Genomic DNA, 21022 nt, shown 5'->3' with positions numbered 1-21022 from the left:
TTCCTTCCTTCCTTCCTTCCTTCCTTCCTTCCTTCCTTCCTTCCTTCTTTCCTTCCTTTCCTCCCTCCCTCCCTCCCTCCTTCCTCTGTCTCTCTCTCTCTCTTTTTTGAGATGAGTTCTTACTCCATCACCCAGGCTTCAACCTCTGCCTCCCAGGCATAAGTGATCCTTCCACCTCAGCTTTCCAAGTATCTGGGACCACAGATGCATGCCACCATGCCTGGCTAATTTTTTGTATTTTTGGTAGAGATGGGGTTTCACCTGTTGCCCAGGCTGGTCTTGAATTCCTGAACTCAAGCAACCCACCCGCCTCGGCCTCCCAAAGTGTTGGGATTACAGGCATGAGCCACCACATCCAGCTCTATTTCTTTTTTTATTTTTTTAAATTATTCTCCCAAGTATGTTCCATGAAAGATTAGGGAGCTTTAATTTTATGTATCTCTTAGGCCATTTTTTTTTTTTTTTTGCCATGTATTTAACCAAAGCCATCTAACCTTATAAGCTTTATTTATTTTTTAAACAGCATTATAAACAACATAATGAATGCCTTGAGGACAAGAGCTATTTTTCATCTTGCAAACTGGAGGATTACCATAGTCTCTGGCATGTTATATGTAATAATATTTTTGAAATAAATTGATAAGCATATGTATATATATATAAATGAAAAATGTTAGGTAAAAATTCAGCCTAGATCCTACCATCCAAACTGTGCACATTTTTACATAGTTATAACTATGACATCTTACATTTTTTGTTCTAATTTTTTCACTTAATGTTATTGTATATTTTCATATTGTATAGTCTTTATAATAGAATCAAACTTCAAATTTTGAGACTAATTTTTTTAATTATGTGATTTTGATTATTTCTTATTTAGAAAATACCTTTGTTTAATATTATAGAATTCAACTTATTTTCTATGTTCAAATTAGGAAAAGTATCCTTATGTTTCAGAAATGTATACCATCTTCAAATGACTCAGACTAAGAAAATTACTAAGCAAGGCCACTCTTACAGGTAGCAAAAGTAAATACCTATGAAGGGTTGATTTCTGGAAGCCCCTATTACTCAGATTCTAGTAGGTCAACCTGTGAAATTCTACCAGTAGGACTGTAGTCTTTGAGCTTGAACTTCAGATGTTACCTGGCTGGTAGATGCAACTTCCCTGAAAGAAGTAACACTCAAAGCAGCCATTTATACTTTCCAGGGCCTAAGTTATAATTCCTTGCCTTAGCACCAAGGGAGAAAAGGCAGTGGGGGAGGCTGAGGGTAAAGAGTTGGGGATAGAAATGAAGGGGAAGGTGCTAGAAACCTGAAGGGGCTGCTAAGGGGAAACAATCCTGAACAGCTGCTTACTGAACTCCTAAGACTGCCAGCAACTTGCCTCATTTTCCGAAGCCTGGGGATTTCTATGATATGGTTCCAAGTGGAGCTTTCTGCATCTATAACACAAGGTTAACTAAGGCCCTTGGTAAATAAAGGCATATGGAAAATAAAGATCTTATCTTGGTAAAGGGCCTCAGTGTTTATAAAGCTTTCACATGTCACTTTATTAATTCAAGAAACTGTCCTCATTAAGTTTTGATAAATGGCCTAAACTAGTATGCTCTTTTAAGTTCTGTTTAAAACAGTGATATGGTGGTCAGTATTATCATACCTTATTTGAAGGAAATATTACATGTGAAATAATGACCCAAATATGATACTTATAGGACAGAACATTTTGAATGTTACAGCCATACGTAGATACACACACACACACACACACACTTTGCATACTATTTCAGGGTGTTCATAGACCTTCCCATCTGAATGTCCTCAGATTAAAAGCCCAGCTGTGAGGCTTTAAATACATATTATAGCTTCTCAGATTAAGTATGTGGTGACAATTTATTTTGATTGCCTGTGATCCAATGTCAAATGGATCCAATTTGTAATCCTCTATTCATTAAAATGATAAAAACAATACTCAATGATGAAAAAAGATTTTGATGACATAATATTTAGTGAAAAAATAGTTGGTAAAATGCTATGTAGATGACTTTATTTTTTATAGAAATATTAACATATATATGTTATATGTGTATTCAAAGACAAAATGTATGGTAAGGGTGATTGATTATTCCTGGATGATAGGATTTTAAATTTCTTTTTATTCATATCAACGTTTTAACTTATTTATAATGATAGTGTATTACTTATGTGGTATTGTAAAAGTCTGAACTTAGTGCCTTTTACAACTTATGGATTTTAGGGTCTTCCCTATGTGAATCCTGTTCTTGATCTTCTTAGACCTGCCTCAAAAGAGGCATACCAAGTAATCTTCCTTGAACGTCTATGCAATGGTTACTCAAGAAGGGAGAAAGGAAATGAACATTTGAAAAATGCTAATTTTACTTGGAACTTCACGTTTACTTTCTCTTATTATCCTCACAATATCCTGCAAAGTTGATTTTATTTCCTCACTTAACTGATAATAACATCAAAGCTCCAAAGGTTGATTGAATTGGCAAAAGTTTTATGTCAAGATTAAGTGGTGAGGATAGAGAAGAACTTATGTGTGTCTGGCTCCAAAGTCCAAGCACTTTCCCCTCTGCCATACTGTCTCCCACCTCCTGGCAGGCTCCCATTTTTCACTTCACTAGGACCTGGCCCATATGATGCCTCTCCATGTGCATCTGATACAGTCCCTTCCTCCTGGTCACTCACAAGTTTCTTTTCCTGCAAGTTGTTTCTTCCATGCCTCTGCCTTCTTTGAGCTCCATATCCATATCACTCTTATATCCAAAGCATTGGCTCTTACCCCTATTTTGGGCCATGAACTCACTTGCAGACCTCATGAAAGCTCTCTCTAGGAAATGCAGTTTGCATATGTAGATATGCACACACACACACACACATACACGCTTTGCATACTATTTCAGGGTGTTCACAGACTCTCCCATCTCAAGATCCTCAGATTAAAAGCCCAGCTGTGCAGCTTTAAATACATATTATATCTTCTCAGATGAAGTATGTAATGGTGATTATTTATTTTGATTGCCTGTGATCCAATGGATATGTTCTCTGAGGTACAGAAATGCATTTTTATTGTTTAGTAATGCACCATTAGTGAGTGCTAGAGAAATATGAGGCCAAATAAGAGATCCAAAGAATAAGCAGATACTGTATATGATATTCAATGGGTACTGAATTCTAATTTTTGTAAAAATAAAAGACTCAACATTCATGAAGGGACTAACTCATGATAAGCAATATATTACAATGGCCTGCTTCCAGGGTAGATTTTTCAATGGTGATTGTTTGAATAAGCATATTTTTGTTTGTTTTCTTCCTTCAGAAATGAATGCTAAGGGAGTTATCCTCAATGCATTTGAACGTTATCGCCTAAAAACCTGTATTGACTTTAAGCCTTGGGCTGGAGAAGCAAACTATATATCAGTGATCAAGGGCAGTGGGTAAGTTGAAGACAGTCTTCTAAGGCATCTAAGGAGAACTCTAGTGCCTGGGACGTTACATTACAGCAATCGTCCTAGGCTCTGATCTTTAGGAAGGGGTGGGGACTTTCTTGCTAGTTGCTGGAGAGTAAAAAACAACTGGATCTGGTTTTCGTAGGCATAGAAATTATATTCCCATACATGTAACCACCTTTAGACAAAATGGATGGGATTGCATGCCATCAGACTCACAACCTTGTGAATTTCAGGCCGTTTGTAATTTACATACTGTTTATCCCTTTCAAGTAAAAAAAATGTGTATTTATGCATGTCCATGTCTGTATTCAAGCTTATTTTAACCCAACCACTCTTATTTCTTGAGTTAAGAAGGCGACAGTATTATTTGTCTTGAGCTCAGCAATTCTGAGTGATTGCTGTCCCTGTAAAGTCCTTGTTTAATGGGCACAGGCATACCAAGGAGGATCTCAAAGACTTTGAAATTCACAGGAAAAACCAGGTCTGGACCACCTTGGGGATGACTTGCTCCTATGTAATATCTGGCGTTAGGGCAAGTTCTTTAAAGATCACCTGGTCTATAAGGTTTTTTAATATTATACAATACCTGGTATATTAGGCTGTTCTTGCATTGCTGCACAGAAATACCAGAGACTCAGTAATTTATACAGAAAAGAGGTTTAACTGGCTCACATTTCTGCAGGCTTTATAGGAAGCATGGTGCTGACATCTGCTCAGTTTCTGGGGAGGCCTCTGCAAACTTACAATCATAGTGGAAGGTGAAGGTGGAGCAGGCATGTCACATGGCAAAAGCAGGAGCCAGAGAAAGAGTGGGGAGGGGGAGGTGCTACACACTTTTAAATGACCAGATCTCATGAAAATTCACTATTGCAAAGACAGCACTGAGCCATGAGGGGTTCGTCCCATGACTCAAATACCTCCCACGAGGTCCCACTTACAGCATTGGGAATTACATTTCAATATGAGATTTGAGTGGGGACAATTGTCCAAACTATATCACCTGGGTTATGAGAGAAATGCACAGTGTTCAGATGTAACAGCAAAGGATTTAGGTGGGTAATGAGGTGGACTAGGCAGTGGGGATTCTGCCCTGAGACCTCAGATTGTAACATCCTCTTCCCCCTTTCTTGTAAACTCTCCTATAAGCTGCTGGTCTTCAGTGGGAAATAGGCAGGTTGGGAAGCAAGAACTTTCCATTGGGGAAAACTGTGACCGAATAGCAACGGTTCAACACGAGTTCCTCCACGCTCTGGGATTCTGGCATGAGCAGTCACGTTCTGACCGGGATGACTATGTCAGGATAATGTGGGACAGAATTCTGTCAGGTACATTTCTCTTTGTTTTTAGTCAAGGACTGAATTTCTAAGCATGCGTCCTCTCTCGTCATCTGTGGCAATTGTTAGTAATTTTAAAACTTTGATGTTTTGATGTCTTAATTCATTCAGCTCAAACTCATTCTGAGTTATTGGAGCACTGGTATTCCAGAACCCATATGAGCTAGATATGCTCTTAGAAACTGGGTTTGTGGTTTTAAAGCATATTCAGTCGCACAATATGTTCCTGAGTATTATGTGGAATGGAGTCTGTGCCCAAATTAGTTTTGCAAATCCCCAAGTCTTAGTCCATCTTGCGCTGCTGTAACAAAACACCACAGACTGGGTGATTTATAAAGAACTGAAATTTATTCCTCATTGTTCTGGTAGCTGGAAAGTCCAAAATCAAGGGGTGGGCATTTGATGAGGGCCTTCTTGCTGTGTTGCATACCATGGCAGAGGGCAGAAGGGCAAGGGAGAGTCAGAAAAAACAGGGCCAAATCTGTCCTTTTACAAGGAATCCACCCCTGCAGTAGCAAACCTACTCCTGCAGCAATGGGATTAATCCATTTATGAGACAGAGCCCTCATGCCCTAATTACCTCTCATTAGGCCTCACCTCCCAACACTGTTGCCGTGGGGATTAGGTTTCCAATACACGCTTTTGGGGGGACATATTCAAGCCATAGCACCTAGGTTAAAAGAAATTAGACTTATTTATCCCGCTATACTGCTCTGAGTCTTTATTAGGTTGACAGGAATTGTAAATCTCTAAGAAAAGTGATTTACAAAATGATTTGATCATGGTCTTCTTTTTTTCTTTTTGCAGAGTAGCTTGTAGAGTATTTGGATTTATTGTTTCATGGAACAGTTTTCAGTAATAGTTGAGTAGCATGAACTGTTTGTGATTCTGTGTTCAAAGTCACCAAGTCTTAATAACCATGTCTGAGTAGAGCTCATGTTTTCCACATTCCACAGTGACACTCAGCTTCCTCATCTGTCCTGCCTGGGCGGGGCGAGACAGAGGAAAGGGCACTGCTATTATGTCTGAGGCACTGTGAGGAGTGCCCTACACAAGGTCCCCTGACACCACACTTCTTGAAATCACAGATCTTGCTCTTCATCCCCCGCCTCTGCTTATCTCAAATGGCGTCAGGCATAGCAGCAAACTAAAAGATTTCTAGAGAAACAGCAGTGTTTAGCTTTAATCCACAAGCATACTCTTTAGGATTCCCAAAGTCTTATTTTTGATCAAAATGTCTGCCCACATTTGATAACACATCTTTATGTTTTGGAGATTAGAACCACCTCAATGTGTCCATAGAATCATTCCATTTCAAGTCGGAATCAGTTGCCCATTGGTATAATGCTAAACGGCCTGATGTCTTCTCTAAATAGATTCATTTTTGTTTTTTATTATTATTTTAAACTGACAAATCATAATTGTATATACTTATGGGGTACAGTGATATTTTGACATGTGTACACAATGTGGAATGACTAAAACAAGCTGTTTAACATAGCCATCACCTCACTTATCATTTCTGCGGTGAGACATTTGAGATTTATTCTCTCAGCAATTTTGAAATATACACTACATTATTATTAACTATAGTCATCGTGCTTTATTTATTTATTTATTTTGAGACAGAATCTCGCTCTGTTGCCCAGGCTGGAGTACAGTGGTGTGATCTTGGCTCACTGCAACTTTCGCCTCCTGGGTTCAAGTGATTCTCCTGCCTCAGCCTCCCGAGTAGCTGGGATTACAGGCGCCCGCCACCATGGCTGGCTACTTTTTGTATTTTTAGTAGAGATGGGGTTTCAACATGTTGGCCAGGCTGGTTCATCATGCTTTAAATACATCTACACATATTCCAGTAACCATGAATTATGGTTAGTCAATAACCGCATGTCAACGCTTTCTAATGACTCCTTTGTAGGATAACTAGAAAGTTATCATTCCCAGGTTTCATCTCACCATCCCTTCAAAGTCTTCTTACTTCCATCTCCATCTACTGTGGATGTCCTCAGCCTGCCATCACTGCTGGCCAATGCCCTGAGAAGTTCAACAACACTTTTTGTCGTTGTTGTTTGAGACGGGGTCTTACTCTATTGCCCAGGCTGGAGTGCGGTGATGTGATCACAGCTCACTGCAGCCTCGACTTCCCAGGCTCAGGCAATCCTCCCACCTCAGCCTCCTGAGTAGCTGGGACTACAAGCATGCACCACCATGCTTGGCTAATTTTAAAAATATTTATTTTATTTTATTTTATTTGAGATGGAGTCTCATTCTATCACCTAGGCTGGAGTGCAGTGGTACAATCTCGGCTTACTGCAACCTCCGCCTCCTGGGTTCAAGCAATTCTCCTGCCTCTGCCTCCCAAGTAACTGGGATTACAGGCATGCACCAACACACCAGGCTAATTTTTGTATTTTTAGTAGAGACGGGGTTTCGCCATGTTGGTCAGGCTGGTCTCGAACTCCTGACCTCATGATCAGCCTGCCTTGGCCTCCTAAAGTGCTGGGATTACAGGCGTGAGCCACCACGCCTGGGCTTAAAATATTTATTAACGATGAGGTCTCGCTTTGTTGCCCAGGCTGGTTAGCAACACTTTTTAGAATCCTCCTTTCCATGAGCAGTTTTTACAGTCTTAGACTAAATGCCAGTGTCCTAACTATGGGCTGCAATAGAACCTTAGATATGTTCAGTGTCACGGCTGGTATTACAGTTCTAAGTCTGAATGTTATATTTAAGATGGGAATAATGAAACTGTTGTTAGTTGTAGCAAACATTGTTTGAGTTTTTTATATTCTCCATTTCTAAGTGAGCGGTATTTGGAGTAAGATAAGCTGAATTTTGTGAACATCAAGTAAAGATTTTTTATTTATCCTTTAGGCAGAGAGCACAATTTTAACACCTATAGTGACAGCGTATCAGATTCCCTGAACGTTCCCTATGATTACACTTCAGTAATGCACTACAGTAAAACTGCATTCCAAAACGGAACAGAGCCGACCATTGTCACAAGAATCTCAGACTTCGAAGATGTGATCGGCCAACGAATGGATTTCAGTGACTCTGATCTCCTAAAGTTGAATCGACTGTATAACTGCTGTATGTGACAGGTTCTTTGAAATGACTTGTATTACCCTCTGTTATGTAGAAAAAAATGTGGGTCTGTGCCATTTTGTCGAGCATTGGTGGGGTTTCTGAGATTATGGAGACTTGATATTCAGGAAGTAAACAGAATAGTACTCAGATCTTAATCTACAACTTGGAAGCAGTATTTTTCTTTTCACCACGTCTGGTGTTGAGATCTAAAAACAAATTGGGTCCTGTAGGAATATGCCTCAGGCAGGTTTTTAAAGCTGTTAGTAATTCAAACGTGGGTAAGATTGATACTCACACTTCCTTTTAGCTAGAATGGTATGTCTAGTTGTAACATGAATGGGATCAAATAATCTGGATTGTGGCTTAATGATTGGAATACCCAGGGGAGTATAGACTCAGATTTCTACAAATTAGATAATTTTTTTTTAAAAAGAAGGGGCAGGGAGCTTATTCAGATGTGCAGAATTAATTACCTTCTTTGTAGGGGTTCTGCAAATAAAGAGGGATCTTTAAGCCACCATCACCCAGAATCAGCCAGGTGTTCCCTGTAATATCAACCTGGCATTTCTAATACTGTGATAAGTTCAGTTTTTGTCACTTAGATTATCATGTTGTATGAATGTCAATAATTGTTTTTTGCTTTTGTAGCCTCTTCCTTGAGTTTTATGGACTCGTGCAGTTTTGAACTGGAAAACGTGTGTGGCATGATCCAAAGTTCAGGAGATAATGCTGACTGGCAACGGGTTTCACAGGTTCCCAGGGGGCCAGAGAATGATCACTCCAACATGGGCCAGTGCCAAGGTAACAGGAGTGAGATCCTCCTAGATTGTATACTCAGTGGCTACAGCCACGTTCTTCTCTATGAAAGACTGGGATTTTATCTCTAATTTCTATCAGAATAATTAATGATTATTCATTAGGTGACTACTGAGAAGTAGGTCTTGTACCTGATAAAGACATTGTTAATTGCTTTTCCTTCTGCGTTTATTTTTCTTTCTACAAGTCAGAGCTGGGCTCTGTGATGCCTCTACCGGTGCGTTTCCATAGGAGAGCATACCAGACTGGGCCTCCTGCAAGGCCTCTTATCTCAGGGGCAGTACTATTGTTTTCTAGAAGTTTGCAGAATACAAGACACTCTTTCCAATGGACAGCACTAGGCTGTGAACTGTTGTTTCAGAACTGTAGCTGGATGTGATTATATGCTCCTGTTACAAAAATATCTAAAAAGCACCGTTTATTTAATTTTCTTCAGATGCATATCCCTTTCCATTTTCATTTTGTTTTGCCTTAAGTAGCTATTTGGCTACAAGGACCACATTTTTACTTATTTGCTTATTCTGGCAACAAATATGTAAAACTAGACTTCAGAACTTAGGGCCAGTGCTTAATAATAATAGCTCAGATGATCTAGGCAGGAATTGGAGGCCTCCAATGGCAAAAAGGTGCTTTTCCTTTTATTTTTCTTTTTAAATGCATATTTAGATAGTGGATAGTGGTCCTACTCAGACCACAGGAAAGTAGATAGGGAGGGAGGGAGGAAAGGAAGAAGAATCCAGACCAGGTAGCTCTCACTTTTTTCTGTTTTTGAAAGCTAATTTCTGTAGTAAGGGAAAGGTTCCCTAACGTTGTGTCTTTCATAAATTGCCTGCTCCTAGAACCATATTTAAATGCCCAACACAATTCCCTGCATATAGTGGAAACTAAGCAAATACTTGAAATAAGGTAAAGAAAATTGGGCCGGGTGCAGTGGCTCATGCCTGTAATCTCAGGCCTTTGGGAGGCCAAGGTGGGCGGATCACCTGAGGTTGGGAGTTTGTGACCAGCTGGGCCAACATGGTAAAACTCCGTCTCTACTAAATATGCAAAAATTAGCTGGGTGTGGTGGCACATGCCTGTAGTCCCAGCTAGTTGCAGGACTGAGGCAGGAGAATCACTTGAACCTGGGAGGCAGAGGTTGTAGTGAGCTGAGATAGTACCATTGCATTCTAGCCTGGACAACGGAGTAAGACATTGCCTCAAAAAAAAAAGAAAAAAAAAAAGGAAACAAAATATATATACATTCAAACCAGAATTACTAGCTCTGCCTTCTTTAGAGATGGCTTGGAAGATTAAGTATTGCAGATAATGAAAGCAGAGAACTGGGAGGTGCCTCTGAAATTATCAGGTTCAGTTATTCTCAATTTTTTCATTACAAATATCATTTAAAAAATATTAAAATGTGAATCTCCCCAGATGGTTGCTGTAGTCACAGTATCTTCTGAGAGTTGAATTTCTTTCTTTCTTTTCTTTTTTCCTTCCTTCTTTTTTTGTGACAGTTTGAAGCCAAAGAAGTTAGAAAGTGTTTTTTAAAAAAAGGGGGCAGCCAAGGCCCTGGTTTCCTGGCTGGGCTCTTGCTCCTGTCCGCATTGTGTGTTCACCTCTCCAGAAAGACCTAGAAGTTCACGTTGAATTAGCCTTGGGAGACACAGATGCTACAGCTCTCTACCCACCCAAGTTTCAAACCCTCCTTTTGACTTAATTTCCATTTTCCTTTTTCATACTCTCAGAGGGGGAACCACCCTCTGTAGCATCTTTTTCCAGTGGTAGCTCTTCCCACTTGGAGCTGGACCAGGGTTGCGGACACTTGAAAGGTGTCCTGTGTAGACTTTTAGCCCTGCTGTTTGGTCTTGACCTGCAGCCTTACAGTGGATTTTTTAAAAATTAGCATTTGATACTTAAACTTGCTATATCTTTATAGCTCATAACAAATGAAGATAAGCAAGGATTAGTGCCCACGGAAAACTACTATTGTAAGTAAACGTCTTATAAATAATAGAGAGGTTTGAGTTTTATACTGTTATGTCAATCTGCTAGCTTTTGCAAGTGCCAGATATGTAGCTTAGGCTTCTGTCGTTTCTCCCTGGCGATTTATATATGGATGTTACTTACGCCTCGTGTAAAGAATCTAGCACCACTATTAACAAACACACATTTCCATACCCAGTATCTGTTTTCTCTCAATTCTGCTTTTCTTTAACAGGTTCTGGTTTCTTCATGCATTTCGATAGCAGCTCTGTAAATGTGGGGGCCACAGCAGTGCTGGAAAGTAGAACGCTGTACCCTAAAAGAGGATTTCAGTGCTTGCAATTTTACTTATATAACAGTGGCAGTGAAAGTGATCAACTGAACATCTACATCAGGGAGTATTCTGCAGACAATGTGGATGGCAATTTAACCCTTGTGGAAGAAATAAAAGGTACAATGTCAACATTCTTATTGTTTGGATTCAAAGTGAGGCAATCTTAGGTCTTTTCTTTAGTTAATGCAACAATTTACAATAGGGCAGCGGCTACTGAGTCACTACCCTTCAACTAAGAACTAGATTCTTCTTGTTTTAAGTGGTGGCAAGGAAGCTAGAATGAAGATTCTTCCTGAGTGCTCTGTTACGTAACACTCGCTTAAGAAACTGTAGACCAGTCTCTGGCACTATGGAGGTCAGTTCTTGGCAAATAATAAAAATACAAAGCCGGGCGCAGTGGCTCACAGCTGTAATTCCAGCACTTTGGGAGGCCAAGGCGGTCGGATCACCTGAGGTCATGAGTTCGAGACCAGACTGGTCAACATATAGTGAAACCTTGTCTCTACTGAAAAAATACATAAATTAGCTGGGAGTGGTGGCACATGCCTGTAGTCCCAGCTACTTGGGAAGCTGAGGCAGGAGAATTGCTTGAACCCGGGAGGCGGAGGTGGCAGTGAGCCGAGATCACGCCACTGCCCTCCAGCCTGTGCGACAGAGCAAGACTCTATCTCTGAAAAAATAAATAAAAAAAAAAAATAAAATAAAATACCTAAAAATACAATGTGAACTAGCTTAGGCAAAATAGGACGGGCTCCTGGCTAAAGGGTAGTTACAGCCTGTGGGACAGATGAGGGAGACACCGGCTTGAGGGGGAGTTTTTAGTAGCTCTGTCTCTGAACATTGCTGGGGACCTCTTGTTTTACCTCAGAATGGCTTTCTTTATAGGACTGGTACTTTGGTTGTTTCACTTCCCAGCTTACATTTGACCAAATTTGCTATCAGTCTGGAAAAAGGACTCTTCCTCTGATATAAAGCTTAGAAAATAAATCCCGGTGAAGAACTGGGATGCTTATGACTTCAGTTAAACACAGCCTCTGGAGCAATTCCTGAGTGGGAAGTGAGTACCCACCCTTCTTACCAACAATATGTCGGAGAGGAGAGCCATGTTGAGCACCTATGCAAGTAGATGGTTAAGGGGGTGACTGAGAAAGGGAGGGGCTGTGGGCTGGCAGATATATTACTGTCTATTCCACTTAATCATCTCATGGCTTGAATGAATTAAGTAATTCAATTTGTTCCACAATTGGATCCATATTATGCAATAGAGTATGCCATTTTCCTCCTGTTTTAACAACGAGAAACAATCTGAAATACAGGTGACATTTTTCTTTTTGAACACCTATAAGCAATGAGGTTTTTAATCTCACTAAGAATATACACATATTATACATATATTATTCATGTAACAAAATAAAATATAAAGTATAATTATATATAATATGTATTACATATTAAATATATAAAAGTCTTATATATAAGCTGTATGTTACTATAAATGTTATATATTATGTATTAATATATAAATTAATACAAATATTTATATAATGTATTTATAATATATATAACTGTCCAGGATTGGAAGGGGGATCCTTTCTATTAGCAATCTGTGGGTGTGTCATTGATATACAATAACACAAAAGGGCACTTAAGAAGCTTCCTTATTTTCTGTCATTTGGGTATGTCTAACTTATTTTCAAGTAGCTGTGTTTCACATTAAGCACCAACATATTTTTGTTTTAAGATTTTGTGTTAACCACTAGTTTGACACGAATTTCTCAGCTGCTGTCCATCTGGGGGTTTCTGCAGATTATTTGGTATACTGCTTCTTATTTGAGTATGTGATATAAGAAAATCAGACAAAATGGCATATCATGTGCTGCTAGTGAGGGTTATGGGCTAACAGTTGGGGAGGGAGTGCAGGTTGGAAAGAAAGAAGGTGGTACCAAATATCAGATAAATACTTACAATGCTGAGTCACTGGGAAGTGATCTAAAGAGTAGATTGCAGGAGGTGGGCTTTCCAGGGTTTGGTGGATTTTGTTTAGTATTACCAAAAGGTTGATTGAAGATTTTGTGTGTGAGGGAAGTATTCCAATCAAATCATAAATATATTAAAGAAGGCTTTGCCTGAGTATTACAGGAATTTTGGGTAGCAGTGTTACGAGTGTTGGGCTTGCTGCCTGTTTAACAATGGAGAATGCCAGGTAACTCATAGGTAGGGCATGAAGTACTCGTGAGCTAGATGTTGTTATTTACTCTCCCATCTCTAGGAAAGGGTGATTTATTTGAGAAACAGCTAGACAAATATTCAGCTATTCCAGAGAACAGAGTGACCCCATAGAAGCACCTTTAAGTAAATAATTCTAGGCTGGAGCTTTGGCAAAACCATACTTCTGACCCATAGAAATAAACCGGTTTTGGATGATCCTTTGTCTAAGAAGGCTAGAAATCTAATGTTGACATGTACATAATTTAAACTTCTTTGTCTTTGAAATAATAATAACTCTTTTGCAGAAATACCCATTGGGAGCTGGCAACTTTATCATGTAACATTGGAAGTGACCAAGAAGTTTAGAGTGGTGTTTGAAGGACGCAAAGGCTCTGGCACATCACTGGGTGGTCTGTCTATTGATGACATCAATCTTTCGGAAACACGGTGCCCTCATCATATCTGGCATATAAGGAATTTCACACAGTTCATTGGCAGCCCAAATGGAACTTTGTATAGCCCTCCATTTTACTCTTCTAAAGGCTATGCCTTTCAGATTTACTTAAATCTAGCCCATGTGACTGATGCAGGGATATATTTCCACTTGATCTCTGGAGCCAATGATGATCAATTACAGTGGCCATGTCCTTGGCAACAAGCCACAATGACACTTTTGGATCAAAATCCTGACATTCGACAGCGTATGTCCAATCAGCGGAGTATAACTACAGACCCATTTATGACCACTGGTTTGTAACTCATTTTCTTTATTGCTAATAAACAATCATTGCTCTAGGAGGGATGGATCATTTTGGGAATGAGAGATTGCACAGTTAGTTACTCAGGGAATTTTGAGTCCCAAATCTTAAGAACAGATATTTAGGAGAAAGGTTTCAAGAATTGTGGACAGAGTCTTTCAGATGGGAGCTCATCAGAAATGTCAGCAAGGACTCCAACAAATAAAGAAGATACTGACTGTATTCCTGGGAACTGATGGCCCTCCTCAGATTTTCACTTCTGTGCAAGAAGTGTTGGTTTTAGAGTCTGACATGCCTGAGTTCAAGTCCAAGGTTTGCTTCTCATTAGCTATGTGACCTTGAGCAAATAATCTCTTAGGTCCCCAGTGTCCTCAACTATAAAGCCAGGGCTGTAGTAACCATTCCACAGATTCGCTATGAGAATTAGTACAGGTCAAGTGTGGAAGCTGTGGAAAGGCCTACGGTGGAGAGGCCCTCAGATGTTGGGTTTTTCTAACTCATGCTACCTTGTTCACGTCACTGGGAATGTCAAAAATCATTCAGCGTTGGAAATGGGAGTAGTTTTTGAGCAGAAGGAAGGTATTGAGCAGGTGCATTCAAGTGTTGGCGGGAAGGGTGTGAGAATGCATTATAATTTCTTAGTAAAAAGTTACAGAGGATTTGCTAATCGTGACATCATTCCCCATCTTTCCCATCTCAAAAAGAAGTAACCCACTGAAAGCAATGATCACACTTCTAATTTTAATAACTCTTTGCTTCTGAGATCCTCATAAAGGAAAACAATGAAATTATGGCAAGCTGAATATTTTTGCCAAATGTGAATTCTATATATGAAAAACATGGACCAAATTGGCATAGAAAAAAATCCAACTTAATCTCATAGGATAATATTCACCAGTGGAACTGTAGGGACTTGACATTCAGAATTTCTTCACTTTTTCCCAAAGTGTTTCTTCCTGAATGACATTAAAAGCAGCTCAGGGCTGCGTAGGTCATTATCTTTTCCCAGAAGCAGTACTTATTCTTGTCTTCTACTTCTGAAGCACTTTGCTCTGTTAGGTGGATAATTCAGTTAATAAGATAAATCATTCTATGCTGATATTAAAAACTCTCTCAGCAATATATTGCTTTAACTGGACAAACTGTAACTTTGTAAAAGGACTCTCTTAGTAGCCTTAGGCTACTGAGAAATTATTCTAATAGATAGGAGGGTTTCTATACCGGTCAATAAGTAGAGATATGATATTCCCAGGAATATCTGGTACCTAGGAAACTTCTGGTACCTCTCCACTCTTATTCTACAGTGTGGTCCTCCCTGCCAGGTAATTTCATTTCCTCTAGGACAGTATAAATGAACAAGCCCCAGTGATTTGCCAGGGAATACATCACAGGCCAATAGCATCATTTAATTATTTTGAGCTCCAGCCTAATTGTGTTTCACATTGCCTGTTCTTTCCTACCACCAAAAGCTACGATGATGATAAACACACTCCATTAATATAAATTGCTTTTTCAGATAATGGAAACTATTTCTGGGACAGGCCTTCCAAAGTGGGAGCAGTGGCTTTTTTCCCTAATGGAACTCAGTTTAGAAGAGGTGGGGGCTATGGAACCAGTGCCTTTATAACCCATGAGAGGCTGAAAAGCAGAGATTTTATAAAAGGAGATGATGTTTATATCCTACTGACAGTGGAAGGTATGTCAATAAAAATAGTTTTATATAAGCTAGTTTTTTGTTGTGGCCACTGATTATTTTCTGTTTATTTCTGCATTCCATTTTTAGGTGTATTATGTAGAGATGTGGGGGGAAATGGGCATGAGTGGGGTGTGGGGGGAATATGAATTGTTAACAATATGAAAATAATTTAATTTGAAACAGTAAGGATTCCAGAATAAAGAATTTAATGACTACCACATGAAGCTATAGTGGAAATCTTTAGGTTGGGAAGTTTCTTTAGAAATAAATTAAAATAGAACAATTATACTCTAGGATTCCTGAGATAAAAACATCACATCAGCACATGAAATGACTGGAAACGTCTGTGTCTTATCTGTTTCAAATGTACATACACGCACACATATATACATACACGCACACACATATATATAGGCAGAAATGACATTAATCTCTTGTTAGATTAATGTTAAATTTCTTACTCCTGCAGCCAATAAATACATTTTGCAGCAATTCTGATGGTTTCCATTTTTATGTGGTACGATTTTAACTCATTTTCTATTAAAGACCCACTTGAGTCTCAGTAAATCAGACTGTTGTTTGTGATGAAAGGTGGTGCAATTAAAACCCACAAAAATTTGACTCCAGTGTCCATTAGAGTAAATCTAGATGATACCTCTTGGAGAAATTATTCAGAAATAACTTTTGTTAAGAGAGAAAACATTTTATGTAGCAGAGAAAAAAAATCAGATATGCATCAGTTCTTTTTGACCATAGCGATTTCAACCAGAAGCAATAACAAATACTGCAAAGAGCATAACACTAGTTGTCAGGGCACTTGGTGTCTTTCTCCAAGTCTCCACCAACTTGCTCTACCAAGCCAGAGACCTGTGACCTTGGGCAATGCCCTCAATTACTTTACATTTCTGAGTTTTGGTTTCCTCATCTGTCTCTTGAAAGTTGGCATTAGGGGCTTGTACCCTTCTGGGCTCCCACAATCCAGGCCAGCATGTGGTTGAGTTGGAGTCCCAGCAGGCTGGCCTAGTTTCCCTTTGCCTAGTTTTTATCTCGCTGCCTATATCAATGTTGTTAGACTGTGCTTCAAGGTTACCTGAATTTCTCACAAGCCTAAAATCTGATCATTGTCTATTTTGAAACGTAAGATTGGGCTTGGCATGATGACTCACACCTACAATCCCAGGACTCTGAGGCTGAAGTGGAAAGACTGTCTGAGCCTGGGAGCAAAGACCAGTCTGGGCAACATTACAAGATCCCACCTCTAAAAAAAAAAAAAAAAAAAAAAAAAAAAAAAAAAAAAAAAAAAAAAAGAAAGAAAGAAAGAAAGAAAAAAGGAAAAAAGAGACATTAAAAGAAAAAGAAACTTAAAGATCAAATGATTGTTAAACAAAAGCTGATTTCCATCCACACTCTTCCCCATCTTCCTAGACATATCTCACCTCAACTCTACGCAAATCCAGGCAACACCAACCCCTAGTGTCCAAGACCTCTGCTCAAAAACCACCTGTGAAAATGATGGTGTCTGCACTGTTCAAGATGGCAAAGCTGAGTGCAGGTAAGGATCATTTGGAAGAGATCTCTCCATTCTTTGGTTAGAAATTTTATTCCCATAATGTAGTATTAAATACTTGATAGTTCTTATGAATGAAATCAGTTGATTCTCATCTCACAGTCATTCACAGAATTTTTTGTGTTGTTGTCCTCCTTTTGGGGCTTTGGATAACCACAAGAACTATCTTTGTGATAGCCAACACAATTTTTTATGAAAAAAAATTACACTATATTCTAATTGTCTGAAAAAGTCCTCACAACAGTCCAGCCATTTTAAGTGTAGCTGCCTCCATTTCCTAGATGAAGATACTGACGTTCTGAGGCGCCCTTGGCCAAGATGTGAAGCCGGAGGGTGGTGGGCATGGGACGCTAAGAACTAAACTTTCTCTATTACCTGTGCTAACAGCCTTTCCTAACTTGCAGATGCTGTTTTAGTATCAGATGAGGAGGAATTCCATTTTTTCTTTCCATTGCTTACACCTGTGCTCTAGGTGCTTGTCTCTCTCCAGTCCAGAGTGGGTAAAATAGTTCCATATAGCAGTGACCTATTGGTGATCAAATAGACTAAAGGTAATCCACATCTTTAACTGTGAAGATTTCTGGAGTTACATATCAACTCATAATTCTGAGTCACATTCTCAATGTGCAGGTGCCGGTCAGGGGAAGACTGGTGGTACATGGGAGAAAGGTGTGAAAAGAGAGGCTCTACCCGAGACACCATCGTCATTGCCGTTTCATCTACTGCCACTGTGTTCGCCTTGATGCTCATCATCACTCTTGTCAGTGTCTATTGCACCAGGAAGAAATATCGTGAAAAGATGAGCTCAAACGGACCAAATTTGACTCTGCAAAATGTAAGTTGAGGCTGATGTTTGATTATTCACAACCTATTGGTGAAATCTTATGGAGAGGAACTAGGACATTTTTGATATACTTTGGTTCTTGCCTTCTTCTTTTTGTTTCCTATGCTGGGGCAACTGATTTCAGACTATAAAAGTTCCTATTACTTTCACTGTAAATCAACAATTCTTAAATTGGGATTTATGGAGGTTCATTATCCTCCTGGAATTGTATACAACATTGTGTACAGTTGTGTGTAGGGTTTTTTTCCTGGAGTGTGGGGTGGTCTGTGACCTGAAAGGCACAATTGATTTTGCCTGCAAGTTCAAACCTTCCTGGTAAAGTGGAGAGGTGGCCTGCAAGTGTTTTTGTTCTAAAGGCTTTAGAGTGGTGCTGAGCTGAGGCCCGTAGGAAGGGGATGCAGGCATGTTTGGGGAAGCTTTTTCATTAAAGAAGGTTCCAGTTCATTCTGGCTTCACGTGGAATAACTAATTCTAAGGCAGATTTTCAAGTAAAGGATTTAGTCTTGCCTCAAAAAATCTCTAAAATGTGAATAGACTCCTGAAACGACCCTGTTTCCAGTGGGTCCCTTGGGAAGCTGACTCTGAGATGGATATTTGTACGCAGGAGGTTGATTGGGGAGGGCTCCTGGAACACATATAATAGGCCGAGGGAGCTGGCCTGGGCAGAGGGTGAGGTTAGACTGTGATGTGGCGGCAGCTGAGGCCTCAGCCCATCCTCCAGGGAGCTCTGGAGTGGGGATGATGCCTTCTTAGGCACGTCCTGAATCAAGGGAGGGGGGCCAGGCCTTTGTACTCCCATCGCTGGAATGGGGCTGCCCTCAAAGAGGGGGCATAAAATTGGACAAGGCAACGGCCTTTGGGGGAGGGCATTTCTTGCATGACAGCCTTCATTCAAAGGACAGGACCAAGCAGCAGTGCCGTAGCATCCACTACATACTCTAGCAGTAGAGTACAGTTTTACATGCGGATTCATATTCTTCCTCGCAGTGGAGCACAGAGAAAGTGGCATGAAATCTGAACATTACTGAAAAGTGAAGCCCTAAAATTCTTCCAGTTCTAGTTCATTCCAATTGGAGTCTCTGAAAATTGCTACTGAAGCCAGTTAGAAAACATGCCCAATTAGAATATCTCCAAAAATAAAAATACCGCAATTGGCTAAAGCAAGAGTACATTTTCTTAAGAAAAACGATTATTCAAGACATACTATATTTAAAGTTATGAGTTTTTAAAGGGGACAGATGGGTATCAAGATATTATTATTTATATCAAGATATAAAATAATAAAAACATGTTTGACCAAGTCAGTCAAAACCTGGACAATGATAATGAACTGAAAGGAAATCGTTGTATTATCGTAGGCTGTTGTCCTATTTCCTCAACATCAGGAAGATGTTTAATGCTAATAATACGGCAATAGATCAATTACCTCACAAAACTATTACAAAAGTGCTTAAAATATAAACAGATTGTTTTGTTTTAAGACAACTTTCAGCTTATTTTATAACTCAAAATAAAAGGGAAAAATCAGCGAATACGTGGCCTGGTATGTCAACCTGATGGCAGCTGTGCCTGCAAGTTGTCTCCTGGGCCATTGGGATGAGCCAGGAGTTGCATGGAAGGTGGAACAGTGGCAGGGCAGGAGGGGACAAATTAACTGGGTGGATGGGATTGCCAGGATATTTCCTTGACAATGGGAAGTGTAACAGCTGTTATAAGGGCTCTAACTTAGCAAGTAAAAACTGGAAGGAGTTAGAGAATAATGACAAAACCAAAGAGAAGAGACGGAAGGAAACTAAGTCAATAAAGTGGGGAAACCATGAGAGTATCAGGGACATGGTAAGGATAGTAAGTGGAAACACACACACGCACACACACACACTCCATAATATTACAACAGAACTATTTTGTGTGTGGGTCATTTAAACACATTCCCAAGGACAAGGCAGTTGACTTACATTATCTTAGGCTAGGCATTTCTACAGTTAATTCACTGATAACAGATCTCACAGATGTCGTTTAGATCTTAAATCAGAATGACCTTTTTTCTGAGGCAAATGTATGTGTTCACCGTAATGTTTTAGCATCTGAATAATGTGGGCTCAAAAAGCCAGGGCTCTAAATGGAGACCAGGAGCAGGAGCCATTGCCAGCTAGGAGGGAGGCCAGGAGACTACTGCTGGGGACTTCATTTAAAGACTAGATCGTTTTATTGTGATTCATTTAAATAACAGTTTTTAAATTTAGAAATTAAATCATCAATTGTTCTTTCCCCTTTTAGCAGCATGCTTTTTGAAGATTAACTGGACAATACGGCCAGCAAATGAAATTAAAAAGGATTCTTCGTCATGGATTTGCCTAAGGGATATTACAACCACCTCGTTCTTCTAAAAATGGATCTTTTTCTGTAAATAGCTGGAAATACTATAAATCACTCTTTTGGTCAAAGTCAATTTGGTGAAATACTGTTTGTGTTTCCTTCTTTTAAATGAGAGAAAAGCAATTCAGGCTCCTCTGAAAGTATAATATTGTCTAGTATCCCCATACGGATTCTTCCATATGGGGGCCACGTGTGGTGTCCTCACAAGTGATTCCTTAGAAACCCACTAGAAACACCCAGTGGGAATGATCCTCCATGTGGAATTGCAGCGGTTTTAGTGCCATACTTTCCCAGTATTGGGAAGGGTAATGGAATAGCTCCCCACTCTGTCAATACACATTCTTCTCCACAACTGGCTACTCTCTTGTTTTCTTATATAGTCCCTTTGGTAAATGAGCTTGGTTTAGAATTTGATTGAGCAAATGACTATAATCAGCAAGAAAACCTTTCACTCTTTGAGTGGCAGGTCTCAAAGGTTTTTGGGTCTCAGGAGTCTTTACATTTTAAAAATTACTGAGGCTCTCAAATAGATTACTCAGGAATCTTCACATTTTA

At 39.6% G+C, this 21022-nt stretch overlaps 1 protein-coding gene across 3 annotated transcripts in view; it reads left to right on the top strand.

The window, feature by feature from the left end:
- The window catches only part of MEP1B (meprin A subunit beta), a 21643-nt gene extending 1103 nt beyond the window's left edge, over positions 1 to 20540 (top strand). The window contains exons 2-11 of one of the 3 annotated variants that reach the window (XM_023207484.1): positions 3344 to 3461; positions 4623 to 4801; positions 7685 to 7903; positions 8549 to 8701; positions 10920 to 11135; positions 13532 to 13975; positions 15501 to 15680; positions 17106 to 17232; positions 17878 to 18082; positions 20369 to 20540. In XM_023207484.1, coding sequence (XP_023063252.1) covers positions 3346 to 3461; positions 4623 to 4801; positions 7685 to 7903; positions 8549 to 8701; positions 10920 to 11135; positions 13532 to 13975; positions 15501 to 15680; positions 17106 to 17232; positions 17878 to 18082; positions 20369 to 20383 — 1854 coding nt within the window. In that variant the 5' untranslated portion in view covers positions 3344 to 3345 and the 3' untranslated portion in view covers positions 20384 to 20540. Of the gene's footprint in view, positions 1 to 3343; positions 3462 to 4622; positions 4802 to 7684; positions 7904 to 8548; positions 8702 to 10919; positions 11136 to 13531; positions 13976 to 15500; positions 15681 to 17105; positions 17233 to 17651; positions 17705 to 17877; positions 18083 to 20368 lie in introns of those variants that run through there. The other 2 variants (XM_023207488.1, XM_023207485.1) reach the window with 2 other exon arrangements.
- The last annotated feature ends 482 nt before the right edge of the window (positions 20541 to 21022 follow it).

This window comes from Piliocolobus tephrosceles, chromosome 18 (genome assembly GCF_002776525.5).
Source record: "Piliocolobus tephrosceles isolate RC106 chromosome 18, ASM277652v3, whole genome shotgun sequence".
In the NCBI taxonomy this organism is placed as follows: domain Eukaryota; kingdom Metazoa; phylum Chordata; class Mammalia; order Primates; family Cercopithecidae; genus Piliocolobus; species Piliocolobus tephrosceles.
The sequence above is the reverse complement of the archived record's forward strand: the minus strand, read 5'-3'. Positions and strand labels throughout refer to the sequence as shown.